The 24,731-nt window shown below is 42.8% G+C and overlaps 1 protein-coding gene across 1 annotated transcript in view; it reads left to right on the top strand.

Annotated features, from left to right (window-relative positions):
* Positions 1-24,731, top strand: part of sh3rf1 (SH3 domain containing ring finger 1) — an 83,105-nt gene that overhangs the window by 52,161 nt on the left and 6,213 nt on the right. The window contains exons 3-9 of the mRNA XM_079693410.1: positions 4,377-4,652; positions 5,115-5,210; positions 8,320-8,613; positions 12,132-12,242; positions 16,640-16,767; positions 22,257-22,427; positions 24,252-24,502. Of these exons, the coding sequence (XP_079549536.1) occupies positions 4,377-4,652; positions 5,115-5,210; positions 8,320-8,613; positions 12,132-12,242; positions 16,640-16,767; positions 22,257-22,427; positions 24,252-24,502 (1,327 nt within the window). The remainder of the gene's footprint in view (positions 1-4,376; positions 4,653-5,114; positions 5,211-8,319; positions 8,614-12,131; positions 12,243-16,639; positions 16,768-22,256; positions 22,428-24,251; positions 24,503-24,731) is intronic.

The following is a 24,731-nucleotide window of genomic DNA, read 5'->3' as shown; positions in this document are numbered from 1 at the left end:
TAACAGGTAACTTCCCCCTCCAGTGCCAACATGTGTTCAGAAGATAATCTCTGTCAGACCAGGGGTCTGCAACCTTTTTGACCAAAAGAGCCATTTTGCTCCTTTTTCCAAAACATTTTTTTGTCTGGAGCCGCAAAACATATTTCATAGCTTGATAGCTAATAAAGTTGTATTTATTGTTATATCAGACAAAAACTACATTTTTTTTGCATTTATTAGGCTTTTTATTACATTATATAAAACTGTTAACCTCTAATAAGAAACAAAGAACTCCTATAAGGAGAATTAGAAATAATACACAGGCCTACTTTCAAATAAATTAAACACAGCACTTGAGAAGTCATCTGCACATTTGAAGGGAAAAAAAATATTATTAAAATGGGCCCACTTTGAAATAAATAAAACATATAGCTGCACCCTAAAAAGAGTTAAAGGTGTGGTAGGTAGAATGGAGAAACCAGCTCGAGTGCGCTAGAATTTGAAAATACACAACCGGAAAAACTTTGCCTCTTCCTTCAGACTTTCTGACAGAGTCCCTCCTCCAACACACACGAACGCACACATGACCAATGAGGGCACGAGATAAGTTTGTGCACAGATGGAAGGCTGACAGGCAGGTAGGCCATCCAGTTACTTTAGCCCGGCCGGCTAAAATGATCGTGCTTTTTACAGCGCTACGGCTTCCACAGATTAATTTGTTTATGTATTTATTGTCAAAGCATTTAATATGTTCATTGCTATCGGGACGTTAAGAGCATTCCATGGAATATAACAAAAACTCTTTTCTGAAATAAATGACATACCTCATTGAATTATGACTGAAGATTGTCAGCTGTCTTCCTCTCCGTGTTGTTCCTCGATACGTAAAGGCTGCAGCACCTTTGACAACTTCTCTCTACATATCAAACATACCGGTAAACCAGCATCGTTTGCTGTGAAAGCAGATAACTCTGTCCACACAGAATTAAATCCTGTGTTCCTCCGGTACTTTTCTTTGATTTATCCATAGTTCGCTCATCGAGCCGGGGGTAAGGTTATTCGCCTCCAAGAAAAGGCGCTCGCACAGGACCGTAGCAGGATGTGACGCATATTTTAGTTGACCTAATTAAAACTGTTTTGTTTTTTATTTATGTGTCACAGTATCACCTCAAAATACAAGATACGAAACATTTTCAACCGTGCAACAAAATATAAATAGTCCTACAAATACTTTTATTTTATTTCCTTCTTATTTTTGTCTAAACTCAAGGGAGCCAGAGCAGAGGGCTTAAAGGGCCGCATGCGGCCCGAGGGCCGCGGGTTGCCGACCCCTGTGTCAGACAAACGTTTAGTTCATCATCAACTGATACCTCTTCAGCTCGAGCTAACCACAGACCTGATTTCAGGACCAGCAAAAACACATTCAGAAACCCTTGACCTCCAGACCAGGGGGACAGGACGTACCTACCCTCTCTGTTCCTCATGTCCTCTCTCTGTTCCTCATGTCCTCTCTCTGTTCCTCGTGTTCTCTCTCTGTTCCTCATGTCCTCTCTCTGTTCCTCATGTCCTCTCTCTGTTCCTCATGTCCTCTCTCTGTTCCTCATGTCCTCTCCCTGTTCCTCATGTCCTCTCTCTGTTCCTCGTGTCCTCTCTCTGTTCCTCATGTCCTCTCTCTGTTCCTCATGTCCTCTCTCTGTTCCTCATGTCCTCTCCCTGTTCCTCATGTCCTCTCTCTGTTCCTCGTGTCCTCTCTCTGTTCCTCATGTCCTTTCTCTGTTCCTCATGTCCTCTACCCTCTCTGTTCCTCATGTCCTCTCTCTGTTCCTCATGTCCTCTCTCTGTTCCTCGTGTTCTCTCTCTGTTCCTCATGTCCTCTCTCTGTTCCTCATGTCCTCTCTCTGTTCCTCATGTCCTCTCTCTGTTCCTCATGTCCTCTCTCTGTTCCTCATGTCCTCTCCCTGTTCCTCATGTCCTCTCTCTGTTCCTCATGTCCTTTCTCTGTTCCTCATGTCCTCTACCCTCTCTGTTCCTCATGTCCTCTCTCTGTTCCTCATGTCCTCGCTCTGTTCCTCATGTCCTCTCTCTGTTCCTCATGTCCTCTCTCTGTTCCTCATGTCCTCTCTCTGTTCCTCATCTTCTCTCTCTGTTCCTCATGTCCTCTCTCTGTTCCTCATGTCCTCTCTCTGTTCCTCATCTTCTCTCTCTGTTCCTCATGTCCTCTCTCTGTTCCTCATGTCCTCTCTCTGTTCCTCATGTCCTCTCTCTGTTCCTCATGTCCTCTCTCTGTTCCTCATGTCCTCTCTCTGTTCCTCGTGTCCTCTCTCTGTTCCTCATGTCCTCTCTCTGTTCCTCATCTTCTCTCTCTGTTCCTCATGTCCTCTCTCTGTTCCTCATGTCCTCTCTCTGTTCCTCGTGTCCTCTCTCTGTTCCTCATGTCCTCTCTCTGTTCCTCGTGTTCTCTCTCTGTTCCTCATGTCCTCTCTCTGTTCCTCATGTCCTCTCTCTGTTCCTCGTGTCCTCTCTCTGTTCCTCGTGTTCTCTCTCTGTTCCTCGTGTCCTCTCTCTGTTCCTCGTGTCCTCTCTCTGTTCCTCGTGTCCTCTCTCTGTTCCTCATGTCCTCTCTCTGTTCCTCGTGTTCTCTCTCTGTTCCTCGTGTCCTCTCTCTGTTCCTCGTGTTCTCTCTCTGTTCCTCGTGTCCTCTCTCTGTTCCTCGTGTCCTCTCTCTGTTCCTCGTGTCCTCTCTCTGTTCCTCATGTCCTCTCTCTGTTCCTCGTGTTCTCTCTCTGTTCCTTGTGTCCTCTCTCTGTTCCTCGTGTCCTCTCTCTGTTCCTCGTGTTCTCTCTCTGTTCCTCGTGTCCTCTCTCTGTTCCTCGTGTCCTCTCTCTGTTCCTCATGTCCTCTCTCTGTTCCTCATGTCCTCTCTCTGTTCCTCGTGTTCTCTCTCTGTTCCTTGTGTCCTCTCTCTGTTCCTCGTGTCCTCTCTCTGTTCCTCATGTCCTCTCTCTGTTCCTCGTGTCCTCTCTCTGTTCCTCATGTTCTCTCTCTGTTCCTCGTGTCCTCTCTCTGTTCCTCGTGTCCTCTCTCTGTTCCTCATGTCCTCTCTCTGTTCCTCATGTTCTCTCTCTGTTCCTCGTGTCCTCTCTCTGTTCCTCATGTCCTTTCTCTGTTCCTCATGTCCTCTCTCTGTTCCTCATGTCCTCTCTCTGTTCCTCATGTCCTCTCTCTGTTCCTCATGTCCTCTCTCTGTTCCTCATGTCCTCTACCCTCTCTGTTCCTCATGTCCTCTCTCTGTTCCTCATGTCCTCTCTCTGTTCCTCATCTTCTCTCTCTGTTCCTCGTGTCCTCTCTCTGTTCCTCATGTCCTCTCTCTGTTCCTCGTGTCCTCTACCCTCTCTGTTCCTCATGTCCTCTCTCTGTTCCTCGTGTTCTCTCTCTGTTCCTCGTGTCCTCTCTCTGTTCCTCGTGTCCTCTCTCTGTTCCTCGTGTCCTCTCTCTGTTCCTCATGTCCTCTCTCTGTTCCTCGTGTTCTCTCTCTGTTCCTCATGTCCTCTCTCTGTTCCTCGTGTCCTCTCTCTGTTCCTCGTGTTCTCTCTCTGTTCCTCATGTCCTCTACCCTCTCTGTTCCTCATGTCCTCTCTCTGTTCCTCGTGTTCTCTCTCTGTTCCTCATGTCCTCTCTCTGTTCCTCGTGTTCTCTCTCTGTTCCTCATGTCCTCTCTCTGTTCCTCATGTCCTCTACCCTCTCTGTTCCTCATGTCCTCTCTCTGTTCCTCATGTCCTCTACCCTCTCTGTTCCTCATGTCCTCTCTCTGTTCCTCATGTCCTCTCTCTGTTCCTCATGTCCTTTCTCTGTTCCTCATGTCCTCTACCCTCTCTGTTTCTCATGTCCTTTCTCTGTTCCTCATGTCCTCTACCCTCTCTGTTCCTCATGTCCTCTCTCTGTTCCTCATGTCCTCTCTCTGTTCCTCATGTCCTCTACCCTCTCTGTTCCTCATGTCCTCTCTCTGTTCCTCATGTCCTCTCTCTGTTCCTCATGTCCTCTACCCTCTCTGTTCCTCATGTCCTCTCTCTGTTCCTCATGTCCTCTCTCTGTTCCTCATGTCCTCTCTCTGTTCCTCATGTCCTCTCTCTGTTCCTCATGTCCTCTCTCTGATCCTCATGTCCTCTCTCTGTTCCTCATGTCCTCTACCCTCTCTGTTCCTCATGTCCTCTCTCTGTTCCTCATGTCCTCTCTCTGTTCCTCATGTCCTCTACCCTCTCTGTTCCTCATGTCCTCTCTCTGTTCCTCATGTCCTCTCTCTGTTCCTCATGTCCTCTACCCTCTCTGTTCCTCATGTCCTCTCTCTGTTCCTCATGTCCTCTCTCTGTTCCTCATGTCCTCTACCCTCTCTGTTCCAGGGTGTTCCCCAGCTGCCCTGTGCCAAGGCGCTCTACAACTACGATGGCAAGGAACCAGGAGACCTCAAGTTCATCAAGGGTGACATCATCATCCTGCGCCGGCAGGTGGACGAGAACTGGTACCACGGAGAGATGGGGGGGGTGCACGGCTTCTTTCCCACTAACTTTGTGCAGGTCATCAAGCCGCTGCCGCTGCCCCCCCCTCAATGCAAGGCTCTGTACGACTTCGAGCTGAAAGACAAGGAGGCGGACAAAGACTGCCTGCCCTTCTCTAAGGTGAGGCGCTGAAGTGAAACTCACACGACTCACTTCCTCTGAGATCTCCTTCTCTAAGGTGAGGCGCTGAAGTGAAACTCACACGACTCACTTCCTCTGAGATCTCCTTCTCTAAGGTGAGGCGCTGAAGTGAAACTCACACGACTCACTTCCTCTGAGATCTCCTTCTCTAAGGTTTAAATTCAAAAGCTACCCTGCAGAATACAAAGCCATTCAAACTAGCTGCACTGAGTACCTTTACTCAAGTACACATTCTGAGTACTTCCCCTCCTTCTCTATGTGAGCAATAAACAGTAGCTTGCTGATTCAGCAGTTTTCCAGCCTGTGTTTTCCTCCTGAAAGCCCCTTTAATGAAGCCCCCCCCCCTCCCCCCCTCATTACCTCAGTGCTTCCTCCCTCAGCTCCAGCAGCTCTTAGTCTGCAGATTCTTAATGAGCTTCCTCCTCCTCTGTCTCCCTGCAGGACGACGTCCTGACGGTGATCCGCAGAGTGGACGACAACTGGGCAGAGGGCATGCTGGGAGACAAAATTGGAATATTCCCCATCTCATATGTTGAGGTGAGTTCTTTAAATGTCACCAAGCATGAGTGGAATAAATAAGATAGGGTGGACCTCCAGGAGTTTAAACAGCAGCCGGGTAAGAATGAAAAGCAGCACAGATTCACACAGGATTAGAATGATATACAGAAGCCCAATGAAGACCCTTCAAACAGTGCCTTCCTGATCCGTGCTGCAGAGCTGCTCCTGTTCATGGAGCCACTCGCCATGTCTTTGGTGCTCTGCAACAACAGACTCTTTATTTCATGTTTATACCTTCTTTGTTTCTAAAGCTTGGAGAAAACGGTCAGGATGGTCCATTTGTTTAGAAGTGACTGAACTCTCTTCCTCTCAGCGCGCGCCCTCAAACCAAAATGCAGATGTTCCCCGTAGAATGTGACACCAGAAAACAACATTTCTGTTCCTCAGAAACGGTTTGATTCCTCCAGAAATCTGAGAATCAAGCAGAGCGTCAGACGCAGAGACAGCTTTTACGGAGCTACGACGTCACGTTGTTGTTTACGTCACGTTGTTGTTTACGTCAGGAGACATCTTGTTTACGTCACGTTGTTGTTTACGTCACGTTGTTGTTTACGTCACGTTGTTGTTTACGTCAGGAGACATCTTGTTTACGTCAGGAGACATCTTGTTTACGTCAAGTTGTTTGGGTCAAGTTGTTGTTTACGTCACCTTGTTGTTTACGTCACGTTGTTGTTTAGGTCACGTTGTTGTTTAGGTCACGTTGTTGTTTAAGTCACGTTGTTGTTTAGGTCACGTTGTTGTTTACATCAGGAGACATCTTGTTTAGGTCACGTTGTTGTTTAGGTCACGTTGTTGTTTACGTCAGGAGACATCTTGTTTACGTCACGTTGTTGTTTACGTCATGAGACATCTTGTTTACGTCATGTTGTTGTTTAAGTCACGTTGTTGTTTACGTCACGTTGTTGTTTACGTCACGTTGTTGTTTACGTCAGGAGACATCTTGTTTACGTCACGTTGTTGTTTAGGTCACGTTGTTGTTTACGTCATGAGACATCTTGTTTACGTCACGTTGTTGTTTAGGTCACGTTGTTGTTTACGTCATGAGACATCTTGTTTACGTCACGTTGTTGTTTACGTCACGTTGTTTACGTCATGAGACATCTTGTTTACGTCACGTTGTTGTTTACGTCACGTTGTTGTTTACGTCATAAGACATCTTGTTTACGTCACGTTGTTGTTTAGGTCACGTTGTTGTTTAGGTCACGTTGTGGTTTACGTCACATTGTTGTTTACGTCACGTTGTTGTTTACGTCAGGAGACATCTTGTTTACGTCACGTTGTTGTTTAGGTCACGTTGTTGTTTACGTCATGAGACATCTTGTTTACGTCACGTTGTTGTTTACGTCACGTTGTTTACGTCATGAGACATCTTGTTTACGTCACGTTGTTGTTTACGTCACGTTGTTGTTTACGTCATAAGACATCTTGTTTACGTCACGTTGTTGTTTAGGTCACATTGTTGTTTAGGTCACGTTGTTGTTTAGGTCATGTTGTTGTTTACGTCAGGTTGTTGTTTAGGTCAGGTTGTTGTTTACGTCACGTTGTTGTTTAGATCACGTTGTTGTTTAGGTCACGTTGTTGTTTAGGTCAGGAGACATCTTGTATACGGGGTCATGTTATCTTCATATATAAAGACGATCAGAGCCACAGCACTCGTGCCATGTCTTCCTAGAGGACCCTGGGTAGTGTCTCCGTTGCTCGTCCTCTGAACGGCGTCCTGTGAGTTAGAGCTCATTATTAATGCATGAGTCCATGATAACACAGATCACAGCTCTCTCAGTGATATGAGTGAAGTGTGTGTTGATGTTAAATGAGTCCTGAGGGTGATTGACGTCCGGCTCGTATTGAGAGGGTTCATCTGATGGAGGTCATGAACCCTGGCTGTAGCGATGGCTCCATGTGCGCAGCCTTTACATGGATATCAGAGAGCACCATAACAATGATCTTATTGCCTCAAGAAAATTTCATTTCGAAGCCCATACTTCTTTACTTCTACTTGAGTAAAGGATGTGTGTACTTCTACTTGAGTAAAGGATGTGTGTATTTCTACTTGAGTAAAGGATGTGTGTACTTGTACTTGAGTAAAGGATGTGTGTACTTGTACTTGAGTAAAGGATGTGTGTACTTGTACTTGAGTAAAGGATGTGTGTACTTGTACTTGAGTAAAGGATGTGTGTACTTGTACTTGAGTAAAGGATGTGTGTACTTGTACTTGAGTAAAGGATGTGTGTACTTATACTTGAGTAAAGGATGTGTGTACTTCTACTTGAGTAAAGGATGTGTGTACTTGTACTTGAGTAAAGGATGTGTGTACTTGTACTTGAGTAAAGGATGTGTGTACTTGTACTTGAGTAAAGGATGTGTGTACTTCTACTTGAGTAAAGGATGTGTGTACTTGTACTTGAGTAAAGGATGTGTGTACTTGTACTTGAGTAAAGGATGTGTGTACTTGTACTTGAGTAAAGGATGTGTGTACTTGTACTTGAGTAAAGGATGTGTGTACTTGTACTTGAGTAAAGGATGTGTGTACTTGTACTTGAGTAAAGGATGTGTGTACTTATACTTGATTAAAGGAGGTGTGTACTTCTACTTGAGTAAAGGATGTGTTTACTTATACTTGAGTAAAGGATGTGTGTACTTGTACTTGAGTAAAGGATGTGTGTACTTGTACTTGAGTACAGGATGTGTGTACTTGTACTTGAGTAAAGGATGTGTGTACTTGTACTTGAGTAAAGGATGTGTGTACTGCTACTTGAGTAAAGGATGTGTGTACTTGTACTTGAGTAAAGGATGTGTGTACTTCTGCTTGAGTAAAGGATGTGTGTACTTGTACTTGAGTAAAGGATGTGTGTACTTGTACTTGAGTAAAGGATGTGTGTACTGCTACTTGAGTAAAGGATGTGTGTACTTGTACTTGAGTAAAGGATGTGTGTACTTCTGCTTGAGTAAAGGATGTGTGTACTTGTACTTGAGTAAAGGATGTGTGTACTTCTGCTTGAGTAAAGGATGTGTGTACTTGTACTTGAGTAAAGGATGTGTGTACTTGTACTTCAGTAAAGGATGTGTGTACCTCTCTCCTCCCTCTCAGTTTAACTCTGCGGCCCGTCAGCTGATCGAGTTGGACAAGCCTTCAGAGTCCAGTGGAGACTCGGGGGAGGGGGCGTCCTCTCAGATGAATGGGAGAGCAGCAGAGAAGAAGAACAGCAAGAAGAGACACTCCTTCACCTCCCTCACCATGTCCCACAAGCCCCTGCTGGCTCCGCCCCCTCAGAGGCACTCCATGGAGATCAGCGGCCCCGTGCTCATCAGCTCCAGCAACCCCACAGCTGCTGCTCGCATAGGGGAGATCAGCGGGGGGCTGTCCTGCAGCGCTCCTTCACAGGTGAGACAGAGAGCACAGGTAACATGCAGCGCATGTGCACAGGTAACACCTTCACAGGTAACATGTAGAACACCTTCACAGGTAACATGCAGAACACCTTCACAGGTAACATGTAGAACACCTTCACAGGTAACATGCAGAACACCTTCACAGGTAACATGTAGAACACCTTCACAGGTAACATGTAGAACACCTTCACAGGTAACATGCAGAACACCTTCACAGGTAACATGTAGAACACCTTCACAGGTAACATGTAGAACACCTTCACAGGTAACATGTAGAACACCTTCACAGGTAACAAGCAGAACACCTTCACAGGTAACACCTTCACAGGTAACACCTTCACAGGTAACATGCAGAACACCTTCACAGGTAACACCTTCACAGGTAACATGTAGAACACCTTCACAGGTAACATGTTTACATGCACCTTCACAGGTAACATGTTTACATGCACCTTCACAGGTAACATGCAGAACACCTTCACAGGTAACATGCAGAACACCTTCACAGGTAACATGCAGAACACCTTCACAGGTAACATGTTTACATGCACCTTCACAGGTAACATGCAGAACACCTTCACAGGTAACATGTTTACATGCACCTTCACAGGTAACATGTTTACATGCACCTTCACAGGTAACATGCAGAACACCTTCACAGGTAACATGCAGAACACCTTCACAGGTAACATGCAGAACACCTTCACAGGTAACATGCAGAACACCTTCACAGGTAACATGTAGAACACCTTCACAGGTAACATGCAGAACACCTTCACAGGTAACATGTAGAACACCTTCACAGGTAACATGCAGAACACCTTCACAGGTAACATGCAGAACACCTTCACAGGTAACATGTAGAACACCTTCACAGGTAACATGCAGAACACCTTCACAGGTAACACCTTCACAGGTAACATGTAGAACACCTTCACAGGTAACATGTTTACATGCACCTTCACAGGTAACATGCAGAACACCTTCACAGGTAACATGCAGAACACCTTCACAGGTAACACCTTCACAGGTAACATGCAGAACACCTTCACAGGTAACATGTAGAACACCTGCACAGGTAACATGCAGAACACCTTCACAGGTAACACCTTCACAGGTAACATGCAGAACACCTGCACAGGTAACATGCAGAACACCTTCACAGGTAACATGCAGAACACCTTCACAGGTAACACCTTCACAGGTAACATGCAGAACACCTGCACAGGTAACACCTGCACAGGTAACATGCAGAACACCTTCACAGGTAACATGTTTACATGCACCTTCACAGGTAACATGTTTACATGCACCTTCACAGGTAGCATTTTCTGGGGCTATTGTTTTTGAAAAACGTGCCTCATCCTGAACTTACTTACATACATTTCCTCTTTTGGGCTTTTATTTTGAAAAACATGCCTTTTTTCTTCAGTTACCTCTGAGGAAACCTTTACTCCATGAGCCTCTTTTATTTTGAAGAAACAATCGTCCTTCTATGAGTCTGAAAACACCAGTATTATATTCTGGCGTGTCAAATGTTTTTATGCGTCGGACATTATATAAAACTCCACGTCGAGGAACCGGGCAGATTTACGGCAAATCGATTTCCCCCGTCATGCTTTCGACTGTTGTAACCACGGTGACAGCTAACACCTCGTTGTTATAACGGCTGTTAGTGGTCTCCTTTAATCCGATGTTCTGCAGAGACGACTCCCTTTAAAAAGCTAATTAGTGAATATCCGGTTCAGTGGTCATTAATTGGACCTCAGTGATCAGAGTGAAAGGCCCAGTCTCATCTCTTTCTGTCTCCCTGAGATGTGTGTTTCTGTTCAGAGGCTCCTGTGTCCTTCTGTCAGCAATTAGGCCAGCTCCCCCCCCCCCATCACACCAAACAGGCCGTGGCTCCATCCGAGCGTCTGAAAGCGTGGAAGCGTGACTCAAAGCGTCCACTGACACGACGTGGAGCCAGCCCTGGAGCTAGCTTTTGAACTACCCTTTCTAAGTAGGTTTAACTAACTAAAGGGTAGCTTTGCTGTGTTTTATGTTGCATTGTTTTCCAGAATGAATATGTGAAATATTAGTTTCCCCAAATAATATTACAAAATATGTCAAAAAAATATGTGGAAAATGGCAAAAAAAATACTGAAATATCTGGAAAGAAATTGGAAAATGTCTGAAAAATCCTTCACTCTAAAGTTAGATTTTAAAAATATTCAAAATATAGTAAACTGATGTTTTAGGTTTCCACACGTCACTGGTTAAGAGGTAGCTGAAGAGGTGCTAGTTCACCTCCTGGTAACTACCGAGGTGCCCTCGAGCAAGGCACCGAACCGAAAAATCATAATTCTCAGAAAAAAGTCAGAATAATTTTTTTATAAGAATTTGAAGATTAAAGTCAAAATTGTGAGAAAAAAGTCAATCAACAATTTTTCTAATAATTTGGAAAAAGAAAGTCAGAATTTTGAGGCGAAAGTCAACAATTTCTTCTAATATTTCAGATCAAAAATATAATTTCTGTTTTCTGAGAATTCAGAGACAAACATTTCAGAATTGTGGGAACAAAACAAAAAATCACTTTTGTTTAGATCTCAAATATTTCCTTTACATGTCAAGGCACCGATGGGTTAAATGCGGAGGTCCAATTTCCCTGTACTGACAAAACAAAGAGGGCGTGGTCCTCCAGTTCTTCTCCATAGAAGACGTTTCTGTGGATATTAATATTTCCCCCTGCATTGATTCCCACTCAAAGCTTCTGCTTGTTGCTTGGTGATTGTTTCCTTTGTTTGTGTTTCCACTCAAAGGTTCTTTCTGTGCCGCAGACGCTCTGTAACGTCTCTCTGAAAACCGCCCATTAGCTCCTCCATGAATCTTTTATCTGCAGCGCTCAGTGAGAGGAGGCGTCTGCACTGAAGTGGATCCCTAGTCTTTCATGTTGATATAGTGGTGTGTCCTTACAGAGCGTCATGCATGCAGAAACAGGCTTTTAATGACTGCTTTCAACGCCTTGCACACTCAGCATCGGTTGTGACATGTTCACAGGGTTACCTTCAAAATGTCCATAATATTCGTTGGAAATGACGACAAAAAAAATTGGGAAGATTATGTAAAATGTCTTAAGAATAAACAAAAAATGACTAAATTAATATGTGAAGAATGAGCCCAACAGATATTAAAGAATATGTTTTAAAAAATCGAAAAAAATATGAAAAGTGCCACAAAAAAAAAGAAATATCTGAAGAAATTTGGGAACATTTCTGAATAAATCCTTCACTCCAAGGTTACACTTAAAAAATATTCTTTATATAGTAAACTCATGTTTTTGGGAACTAAAATTCATTTGTAGCTTCCTGCCGCTGGTCCTGTCTGTTTCTATCATATATAAAACACTGATTCTAAAGAGACCGTCTCTAACATCAGAAATATCCCTTTTTATCTCCATGTTTCGCAGCGTGTTTTATTTCAGATTATTTCGGGGGTTTCTGACGCTCCTCGTGTCTCTTCTGTTGACAGGTTCACATTTGCACAGCTGGACTCATCGTGACCCCGCCCCCCAGCAGTCCTGTTACCACGGCAACTGTCTTCACGTTCCCCTCGGAGTCGAGCTACACCTCCATCTCCGTGGTACGTCCTAAAAATACACCATGACACTGTCACACTGTCACATGTGCTGAGACCTGGGAAGCTGCTTTTAAATCGACTTGTTTGAATTTATTTCTCTAAAAATGTAATTTATTTTAGTCAACGTCTTGCATTGAGGTGACACACATCTGTGCAACTAGAAACTCAAACTTTCTTTATTTGAATTCGGTGAGTTTGAAGTCAGAAATCAGGAGGAAAATAATCTGAATTATTTTTTCTTAGAATTCAGAGATCAAAGTCAGGATTTGGGGAAAAAAGTCAGAATTTTCAGGCAAGAAATTAAAGAAATCTAAGATAAAAAAGTTAGACTTCCATTTTCTAAGAATTGAAAGATCAAAGTCAGGATTTTGGGGGAAAAAGTCAGAATTTCAGTTTTTTTTTTTTTAAGAATTCTGATTCAGAAAAGTCAGAATTCTCAGAAGAAAAGTCAGAAATCAGGAGAGAAAGAAATCATAGAAGTCAGAATCTCTAGGAAAGAAATTAAAGACATCTGAGAAAAAAAATCTGAATTATTTTTTCTAAGAATTCAAAGGTTAAAGTCAAAATTCTGAGAAAATAGGCAATAATTTCAGATATTTTGCTCAAAATTCTGAAACAAAAGTAAGAATTCCAAAAATGAAGTCAGATTTGTTTTGTTCAGAATGTCTGAGGACGGTGCGTGTAATTCTTCTCAGGTGTTCAAAGATGAATTGGGGTAAAGACAGAAGACAGACAAACATGAATCAATTTAGTTCTCAAATATTTTCTGTATGACCCTCATCCTCTACCTTCAAAACTTGAATTAGGTTTTATGAATCTAAATGTGATGAAGTTTGAATTAGCAGCGAAGAAACTACGTTGTTACATGTTAGTGTATCCATTTATTTGAACAGGGACAGTGCACACTAATCAACTTTTCTGTAAATGTGCCAAGAGGCTATTTTTCATCTGTAGTCCCTGGACAGATTTAGTAAGTCTCCCTAAAGACACATCTCATCAAATAAAAACATGCCACATACATGAGGCTGTGAAACTGTTCAGCGAGAGCACACACGTTATCATTTCACTGAAGGGCAACGAACAAAGTCAGTATAAAGACTTTTCACAGACACGAGGACACATTATTCTGCTGGAGGCAAGAATCATGTCAACTAGGAATGTCCAGAAATCAGCACGCTCACTGTGTGTGTGTGTGTGTGTGTGTGTGTGTGTGTGTGTGTGTGTGTGTGTAGTCAGTATAAAGACTTTTCACAGACACGAGGACACATTATTCTGCTGGAGGCAAGAATCATGTCAACTAGGAACGTCCAGAAATCAGCACGCTCACTGTGTGTGTGTGTGTGTGTGTGTGTCTGCACGCCTCACTGAGGATCTGACGTGATGTTTCTCTACAGATGATTTCTCTCGCCTGCAGGCAGCCTAATTATCTCAGCTCCAGCGTCAGCAGAGAACTCAAATGCACAACGACACTTGAACACACCGCGGGCCGAGGGAGGGTCTCTGGGCTCGCTGTGGGAGGGGGGGGGTTAATGTTGCTCTGAGGAAGAGGAGTTGTCTGGGCCTCCGTCTGTCCTCTGGCTCTCACCGTCTCTAAAGTCCTGCTGTTTGGACGCAGAGACCTAAACACGAAGCAGAGTCTCAGGGTCAGAGAGTGGGGAAGACTTGAGACATTTTACAATCACTGTTTCTCAGAAAGCTTACCTTTTTCTAAACATCTAAACATTCTTACTTTTTTATCAAAATGTTGACTTTAATTCTGAAATCTCAAGATTGAAGAATTCTGTCTAGAAAAATCTACAAATTCTAACTTTTTTCTCAACATTTCTAAATTCTTACTTTTTTCCTAAATCTCAAAAATTCTTACTTTTTTATCAAAATGTTGACTTTTTTTCTGAAATCTCAAGATTGTAGAATTCTGTTTTTCTCTAAACATTCTTTATTCTCCAAATGTTCAAATGTCGACTTTTTGAGAAAAAAAAGAATTCTTATTTTTTCTCAAAAAAAAAAAAATCAGACTTCTTCGAATTATTTTTGATTCTTACCTTTTTCTAGAAATGTAAAAATCTTAAAAATTCCAAAGATATTCTGGTCAATATGGAACAGAGAGAAGCAGCACACCTCAGGATCAGAGGCTGCAAACAGACAGAAAAGCTCTACGTGAAAACCCTCCAATCAACCGATCTTTAAACAATATTTTATTCCTATATAATAATAATAATAATAATAATTTAATTTAGATAGCGCCTTTCACGAAACCCAAGGATATCATTTACAAATATTTTTTAATGCAAAAGTGTCTGAAATAATGGAGATGTGCTGCTTTATCTGTTTTATTTCAAATTCAATGAACATATTTAAACACATCACCTTTGAATCTTTTGGACTCTTATGACTTTTTATTCACAAAAAGTAAGCTAGAAAATAATCAAAATAGTAATAATCCATGATGAGGATTAGACGCAGCCCTATACAGCAGCTTGGTGCTCAAAACAATCCAAACACTCCCCTAAAGTCTTTCTGACCTTTGTGACGTTCTTTAAAGCAGCGAGAGGAGATGACATGTTTTTATGATATTTAATCACGGTAGCTTTGTGTCTGCGATAAAGGAGGAATTCCCCCGACAGCCGGTCTCTCTGTGACGGGTTCCTCCTCTCTGAGGTGCTCAGGTTACCTGTTGTTGTGTTTCTGCGTCACTGAGAGGAAATGCAAAGTCATTTAAAGGGCGGGGGATGGATCAAATCTACAAGAAGCTGTTCTGCTCTCTGGGGGGTTCCCTCTCCTGTCGGCTATAGGTCTGGTCCCTCCAGAGGGAGCGTCTCTCCCACACACTCACGTCCTGAATCTCAGAATTCTGACTTTTTTTTATTCTGATTTATTTTTGAAAATCTCATAATTCTGACTTTTTTCCCAAAATAAAAGATCTGAAAAATGTTGACTTGTTAAAAAACGAATCTCAACATTTTTTTTTTTATCTCAACATTTTGACGATTTTTTAAAACAAAAGTAAAAATGTTGATAATCTGAACATTCTTCCTTTTTCAGAAAATCTGAACAATTCGGTCTTTTTAAAAAAAAAATAATCTCAGAATTCTTATTTTTGTCTTTAAATTAAGTTTCTATCAATCTCAAAATGTTGAGCGTGGGAATATGTCACAGTAGGGTCCTCGCGGGCGTTAGTGGACTGTTACAGCCGGAGACTCGCAACGGCCGTGGACTTTCACAGCGCCGGATCCTCCGGAGCCTCGCAACGGCGGGTGTTTGCGGCGGCGGGTGCGGTACCGGCGCAGCGGCGCTGTGAAAGTCCACGGCCCACCTATGTCAGAGCCAGCGGCCCACCAAAGGCAGCGGCCCACCGGGAAAAGTCCCGAATCTAGTGCTAGTGAATGAACTTCAGAAAAAAAAAAAAAAAGTTTGAGAAACACTGCGCTAGTGGATTGTCAAAGAAAAAAACGTCTATGCAAACGTTAATATTAATCATAATTTAAAAAAAAACATTATTAAAAAAAATTATCAATTTCTTTTTATATATATATATTTTTCCATTTTTATTTTGTAATCATCTCGCGACCCCCACTGACTTTGGGAACCCCTGTGCTATAGGACAGTACAACAAAATAAAAAGTTTAAAAGGGGAGTGATTAGTAAAATATGCATAAATGAAAAGAAAGAATGCTAACTAGGTAAAATAAGATAAGAATAAACCAGTTGAAATGATTTGTTATTGGTTTTGATCATATTCTAAAGATGTTTGGATTATTGAAAAGTATACAGCTCTCTTTCATCTGAGTGTTGAGAGCTGTATCCATCAATTCATTTTTTGCACCAGATTGAGGCATTTCACTTCAACATTAAAAAAAAAAACTTCTTCCCAGGGGTGCATGCCCCCGGACCCCCCTAGAGGAGGTGAGGTCCACCCCCAAATAAAGCAGGTTAAAATTATTAAATTGCATATATTTTCTTTGAGTAAACATTGAAAACGGGTCCCACAGACCCAAACAGCACACAAAGGTTAAAGGTCAGTATATAATAATGTTCAAATGTGCTAAACATATACACTGCAAACAAATAAAAAAGAGGAGTAAAAGTAGTTCAGGACTTGTTTTATTTTTTGAAAGTAGCCCTCATCCTAAAAAGGGTTGGAGACCCCGGTTATAGAACGATACATTTGACAATTTTAAGCTTGGCCTACCATTTGATTGGAGCGATGAGGAACAGGTGGGGCTTGAAAAGGCCCCCCTGTTCAAAGTGGGGAATGACAGAAAGAGTTTGAGAACCACTGAGATAACCTGATTGAGTTTGATCATAAATAAATAGCTAATACCAACAGTCAGTTGTTGCATATTTTTACAGAGAGATCCTGAAAGGATTGTTATGTGATACTAATATTCCTCTCTCTCCAGGATGCTCGCCCTCCCCCCCCCCCTCCCCCCCCTCAATCCTCCGCTGATGGTGCTGCGTTCTCATTGGCTGCCGGTCAGAGACCCTCCCCCAGCGTCAGTGATCAGAGCAGCAGGCAGAGACCCACAGTGTGAGTTACACACACACACACACACACACACACACACACACACACACACACACACACACACACACACACACTAACACACAATAACACACACACACACACACACACACACACACACACACACACACACACACACACACACACACACTAACACACACACACACACACACACACACACACACACACACACACACACACACACACACACACACACACACACACACACATACACACACACACATACACATACACACACACACACACACATACACATACACATACACATACACATACACACACACATACACATACACACACATACACACACACACACACACATACACATACACACACATACACACACACACACACACACACACACACACACACACACACACACACACACACACACACACACACACACACACACACACACACACACACACACATACACACACATACACACACACACATACACATACACACACACACACACACACACACACACACACACACACACACACACACACACACACACACACACACACATACAAACACATACACACACACACACACACACACACACACACACACACACACACACACACACACACACACACACACACACACGCCACACACATACATTTCAAAGCCCATAATTCTGTACTTCTACTTGTGTGTACTTCTACTTGAGTACAGGAGGTGTGTACTTCTACTTCAGGACAGGATGTGTGTACTTCTACTTGAGTACAGGATGTGTGTACTTCTACTTGAGGACAGGATGTGTGTACTTCTACTTGAGTACAGGATGTGTGTACTTCTACTTGAGGACAGGATGTGTGTACTTCTACTTGAGTAAAGGATGTGTGTACTTCTACTTGAGTAAAGGATGTGTGTACTTCTACTTCAGGACAGGATGTGTGTACTTCTACTTCAGTACAGGATGTGTGTACTTCTACTTGAGTAAAGGATGTGTGTACTTGTACTTGAGTAAAGGATGTGTGTACTTCTACTTGAGTAAAGGATGTGTGTACTTCTACTTGAGGACAGGATGTGTGTACTTCTACTTGAGTACAGGATGTGTGTACTTCTACTTGAGTACAGGATGTGTGTACTTCTACCTGAGTACAGGATGTGTGTACTTCTACTTGAATACAGGATGTGTGTACTTCTACTTGAGTACAGGATGTGTGTACTTCTACTTGAGTACAGGATGTGTGTACTTTAGCCCTCTCTGCGTACACTTTTCTGTATGTGGCCCTCGGGGAAAAAGTGTGGACCCCGCTGGCTTAACATGTGCAGTGAGATGTAGGGGGGGGCGTGGGTCTGTCAGTGAGAGCATGTGCACAGGTGAGAGGGTCAGATTCTGAGGGTCTCCTGGGTCTCATCTGATCTGACCTTTAACCCCATTACTCCCGAACACCTGAGAAGAATTACATGCTCCGTCTTGTTTTCATCTGTCACTCGGTTCTGCTCCGACCCCTACAACACACTCAGGCTGAAAGCATCCCGACAGAGACCCCCGACAGAGACCCCCGTCCTCTGAAACTCTTCAGACACACTGAGAGATGGACAAAGTGTGTCTTTTGTTATATGTAATAAAGTAATAAAGAAAGTCAATATAAAGTGAGATGGATCTGAAGTGCAGGAGCAGAGCAGCTTCCAGGATTCTTACGGTCATTAAAAACCTGGAAAAGTCATGGAAATTCAAAATGCTAATTCCAGGTCCTGGAAAAGTTATGGAAAAGTATCTAAAGTTGCATCAAATATAATTTATATTTTATCTAATCTCCGAAATAGTAATTCTATAATGATAATACATACTGTATGGTGGAGTAATGAAACGGGAAATGTCTTTTAACTGACGAGGTGTTTAGCTGGTGAGAGATTTGAGTTGCTTAGCGTGAAGCTAGTTAGCCTATTGGATTTGTTTTAGATAGACAACATGTTTCAGACTTTATTTTCCTGTTCCATGTTCAAATAAACCGTTTTCAGTGGTACGCTGAGAAAGAGTCATGTTTTTGGTCATGAAAATGAGGTAAAGGTCCTGGAGAAGTCGTTGGTGAAAAGGTGTATGAACCCTGAGGAGAGAGAGGCTCTGCCCTCAGTCTCTGTGTGTTCATGAGAGGAACCAGCTGCTCCTCCGTCCCACCATCAAACCAGAAACCCTCCAGTCCTTAAAGGCCATGTAATGCATCTAACACAGGTGTTTTTTAACATGTAGTTTAGATATCACCAGAATAAAAATAAATAAAAATGTTTAAAGTTTGGTCATAATTAAATGACATATACGTTAAAAACCGATGTTGGTTCCGAAGTTTGCCGAGTACGCCCCCGATCACTCCCGAACGAGCGGCGACGTCACACGTGGCAAACATTGCCATCTGATCAAATCAGTCCAAATGGCAAGCAACGCGACAACTTCAGACAGCGACAGCGAGAGCGATCATTCAAGCTCAGATTCAGTGGGTTATCTGGATTCAGTTACAGAAGTAGAGAGTGAACCAGCTAGCCTTTCACTTCAAGGCATCTTGCCTTATCAGTACGAGCCTCCTGCCCAGCAATCGAACAACGAGGCAGAAACTTGTGAAAGAGAAGCGGATTCCGCAGCCGGCGAGACTCGAGTCGGCAATACTGAATGGTAAATTCTGTTTTATTTAATTTGACCTGCACTAAATGTCGATCTTAATTTGTCATCTGTTCCTCACACGTCCGGCAGATATTGTTTTTTTTTTTATGTTATGTACAATATTCAGGTGTAGGCTACATGTCAATGCTGTGAAAGCATGCCCACTGCAGATGAATGTGTATGCTGCAGAGAGATCTGGCAGGTGATGGAACAAATAGACAGTTTGCAACCTACTGACCAGATAGCAGAGTCCTGAATCGGGTCGGGTATCCGTGGGTGGGCCTACCCGACGGGTGACCCGCAAAAAAGGTGATTTGCGGGTGGTATTTTTTCAAACGCTTTTTTCCGGGTTCGCTTCTGGGTAAAACAAAGATGATGCGGGTCCGGTTGCGGGTGTTGCATAATAAATATATTTAAACAATAATATTTTAGTTTAATGTTTAAATCCTCAGACCTCTCCTCCGCGGTACCGAGCATAATCATAACCTCTGCAGTGCATCTATCTGCTGCTGAGCGCACCACATTCTGAATGGCTGAGGTGAAGCTCTCTATAGCGGAGAATACACAATTTTCAATAACTCTTCTTCAAGAACGAAATCCAACGTCTGGGAGGCTTTTGGTGTCATCCTAGATGGAGAAAATAAACAACATCCCAGGCTTTTTGAGCCAAATATGCAACTGCGTGTGTTAATAATTGCACGTTGTCACTGCTTATATATATGCGGGTTCGGGTCGGGTTGCGGATCATGTGCCGGCGGGTCGGGTCGGGTTGCGGAACTAATTGGCAATATGTGCGGGTAGCGGGGCGGGTTCGGTACTGCACGTCACGGGTGCGGGGCGGGAGCGGGTCTTGAAAATCAGACCCGTGCAGGACTCTGCCAGATAGAAGACACCGACGAGAAACCAAGGTGCATTATTAGCCACCCAGGCTTTAGAGAAGGCTGTCTCAGTGTTTGGACACTGAAAATAGCGTATCTTCAATACAAACAACAACACAGAGCAGTTGATGGCCCACTACACCAGTAAGTAAATATTGATTGAACTGCCTATTGCAGCTTTGCTTTCATATAATACTTTTAGTCGCTACAGATATGGTACACTTTTAAAGATACCATTAAACTCTTTCAGTCAAAAACAGCTTGGCTTTTATTTTTTCTGTGTATGCAAGTTCAATGTATGCTTGGGAAAAGAAACAACTACACATGTGAGGAAATATATAAGAGGTCTATGATTCTGTCAAGCAGTCATGTATAACCTCATATTTATTTTGTACAAGTAAAATACAAATATCATGTTATAAGCCAATTTGTAACCATTGCTACATAATAGTACTACATAACATTTTATTTTTCTCCAAATATATTTATAATCTGTATACTTTTTTTTCATTAGGAAGTATCGATATACAGCTTATCGACAGTTTGTACGTTGGTGCTGGGGTGTACTCGGCCCAAAAATCAGAGTCCCGCTGCGTGCTGTAACCGAGATACGGAAGACTTTCCCTGAACCGGGAGGCCGCTATCAGGGATTTCAATGGCCAAATCTGTAATTTGACATAAGTCATGCAGCTGAACTGGTTAAAATGGTTTCGCATGATGTAAATAATTTACAAAGTACATCATTTACAATATTATTTTTCCAAAGAAACATGTAAATATAACAACATTTTCCAAATCACAAATTTGTAAGATTGTATTAATTTACTGTTTGATAAATAAAAAAGGGTTCTTTTGTTAATTTTTCACTTGTATCATTTGATCTTTATTGCAGTGTACATTAGTCTTTTTGGTATGTGCGAGCCCACAAATAATTAAAAGTGGTAAAAATAATAAAGATATTCAGACGTAATTCATTTTTGGCCTTACTTATTTCACTTCAACTTTTATATATTTCAGTCACTAAGTTCACTGTACTCTGGTGACATTTAGCTCAAGCTGGCATAACACCTGTAGTAACTTAATTCTGACCCGAGTTTTGTGCACAATCTTCCAGCACCCATGATCAATGTTTATAGCAATCAGGAAACATTCACAGCTCACAACTACACATCGCTTCCCCATCATGAATTGTTAGATAAAAAAAGTTTAGCGAGGTCCGGTTACACATATGTTGAGCGAAAATAGCGGAAGGATACAAAACAAACAATCCAGACGAGGCTGGTGTTTGCCACGTGTGACGTCACACAGCTGGGTTAATGGCTGGCAAGCTTTTCGCTTCCGGAGCGGAATAACACGGGAAAGTGGCACACATTTCATGTTATTTGGGGGGTATTTATGGAAAGAATCATTGATGTTGATATGTCAAATGAAACAGTGGAAAGTGATGAAGCGATTTATTAACACAGAATAACATTTATTTTGGACATTACATGGACTTTAACCACCTGAATCCACCTTTTACTTCCTTTGCCTCCTGACATGTACATCCTAACATCTGTCTCTGTTAAACACACACAAGACTAACAATACAGTTGAACAAAAGGCAATCAGAGTATGAGACTATATGTTTTAAATGATGATGTGATCATTTGACAGGACACAGCTCTGACGACTGAATGAAGACTAACATCAAAGAAACAACACTTCTTTACAGTCTGCTAAATCAGGGGAATAGAATTCACACAGAATCACTCTCTCAATCATTTCTATTACAAATGTATCTTCATAATCTGATTTAAATGTAGTTTCCTTCTGGTTTCTCATAGCCAAGAGCAGTTTGTGTTAACCATTGGTTACAGGTTGACCGTCCTCGTGCGGAGTCCAATGGAACACAAAGTCACGTTGCTGCTGTAGCAGCTGGAGGTCCATCTGCAGCCTTAAGACCTTTCCAAACAGTGTTTTAACGAGTTGTGTCCTCGCTGCAGCTACGTGGCGATGTTCCCCTACGGCCCCCGTAAGGAGGACGAGTTGGAGCTGAGGAAGGGGGAGATGTTCCTGGTTCTGGAGCGCTGTCAGGACGGATGGTTCAAAGGGACCTCCATGCACACCGGGAAGATCGGAGTGTTCCCCGGGAACTACATGAGCCCCGTCAGCAGGTAGGCCTCGTCACCTCATTCTGGTTCCTCATGGCCAAGAGCTTAACCGTTTCCTATAAAGCAGGGGGTCAAACTCAAGATATCCGGCCCACCACCTCATTGTCCGTGGCCCGCAAGAGCTCTGAAAGAATATCATAACTTTATTATACGGTGACATGCCGCTTTACAGAAGCCCTTAAACTACATGTCCCACAATGCATCTCAATTCTTTTTTTACTCGGAATTTGACTTTTTTGCCTCAACATTTGGCTTTTTCCTCAAATTAGCATTTTCTCAGAATTTTGCTTTTTGCTCAGAATTAGAATTTCTTTCTTCAAAATGTGATTTTTTTTTTTTTTTTTTACTTATTTTCCAGAATTTCACTTGAAAAAAAAAATCGTTTTGTGAAATTCTCACTGAAGAGACTTGCAATTATTCTCCCTAGACTTCTGCTTTCAGACCAGGGTTCCCGCGGGGTCTTAAAAAGTCTTAAATTTGATAATCTGAATTTAAGGCCTTAAAAAGGTCTTAAATATGACCCAAAAAAAAGAAAGGTCTTAAATATGATTTAGAAGGTCTTAAGAATGATGGGATTTGAAAGGTACTTCTGTGTTGCGTTAGCGTCTAAATGCGTTTTGGGGGAAATGTCCGGGCTGCAAAGTAACCGGTACGGTAAGAGCCTTTCAGTTCCGCCCAACAATTTCTATTGAATTAAATCAACATGGAACCAGTAATCACTAACTTTGTTTCCCCCGGCCCCTTATCGGAGAACACCCAGCTTGTAACCTAGCAACCAAGCTTCAGCTAGCGGCAGTCAGAAACTCAGGTATCTTCGAATCTACTTACTAATTCATATGGGGAAGTGTAAATCTCGAATTTAGTGTTTGGTTGAAACCAGTGGAGGGGAACGTGTTTGAAGCCCGCCGCACCTTTTGCCAAAATAAAATAGCGTTTGTTTTGCTAAAGTAGCGTTAGCTAATTTAGCGTTAGCTAGTGGAGCAGCTTCCGCAGCAACACCGGGGGACCTCCGGGCGACGTTTGGGTCTACGTCGCCCCTAAAAGCGGAGGTGCTGTGGATGCTAAATACCGTAGCTAAACACCAATCATACAACAGCAACGATGAAATAGTGTAGCCAAGGCAGCAGAGCTCTGAATATAGCTCTTGTTACTCTCTCTCTATCACACACACACACACACACACACACACACACACACACACACACACACACACACACACACACACACACACACACACACACACACACACACACACACACACACACTTTTTGTCTAACACGCTAACACAGTTCTGTTATGCTGTTATGTTCAGTCATTGTTCTTATGTTGAACATGAATACATTTACTTTGTAAGTAATTATGGGATGTATTTCTTCTTTCATAGCAATTTTCCTTCATACTTTATTGCCTGTCTGCATGTCTGCTACCCGGGTTTCTTTTTTTTAAACTTGTTCCTTATTAGTTATTTTCAAACATTCCCCTTTACATCCACTAGTCCTCCAATTTAGCTGATCAGTTTCTTTAACGAGGAGTCACAACATGTAGAAGGTCTCAAATCCTAATAATTCCACATGAGAATATGAAATCAAATCAATAATAACACTGAGAACGTAAATAACACGGGTATAACTCAAATAACACATGGGTTATATAAGGTCCTGTGTCTCTGTTGATGCTCTGACCCTGAACTTCCCCACGAAGATCCATAACAGTTTAGGGCGAACTTGTCTTGGTGTTTGCATATTGATCGTGTTTAAAGCTAGCTATTGCTTCTATAAAGCATGCTAACCCCTCCTCTTCTCCCCCCCCCCCCCCCCCCCCCTCCAGGACGGCGTCAGGGAGCTCTCAGCCCAAAGTCCCCCTGACTCTGGCCTCTCAGGCGGGCCGAGGCGTCTCCATCGTCAGCCCCTCGTCCGCAGGGGGGCCTCCAGACTCACAGAAAGGCCCTGCTAACCCCCCTCCCCCTGCTAACCCCCCACCCCCTGCAGGGCAGACAGCCACCGGCCAGCAGCCCAAAGCCCCCCCCAACCTCAGCTCCATGATGACCGTCAACCAGGCCAGAAGCGCAGCCAGGACAGGTGGGGATTTAATCAATCAATCGATCAATCAATCAATGTTTATTTATAGAGCCCAATATCAGAAATGTTAGATTTGTCTCAGTGGAATATCAATACGACCCCCTCTGTCCTCGGACCCTCAGATCAGACAAGGAAAAACGTTCAAAGAAACTTTACAGTTAATGTTAGAAACCATTAACTGGTTCTCCTAGAGCAGCGGTCCAACCTTTTTCCCCTCAGGGCCCACTTA

Source organism: Notothenia rossii (assembly GCF_949606895.1).
Source record: "Notothenia rossii genome assembly, chromosome: 1".
In the NCBI taxonomy this organism is placed as follows: domain Eukaryota; kingdom Metazoa; phylum Chordata; class Actinopteri; order Perciformes; family Nototheniidae; genus Notothenia; species Notothenia rossii.
Note: the sequence above shows the minus strand (reverse complement) of the source record. Positions and strands in the feature narration are given on the sequence as shown.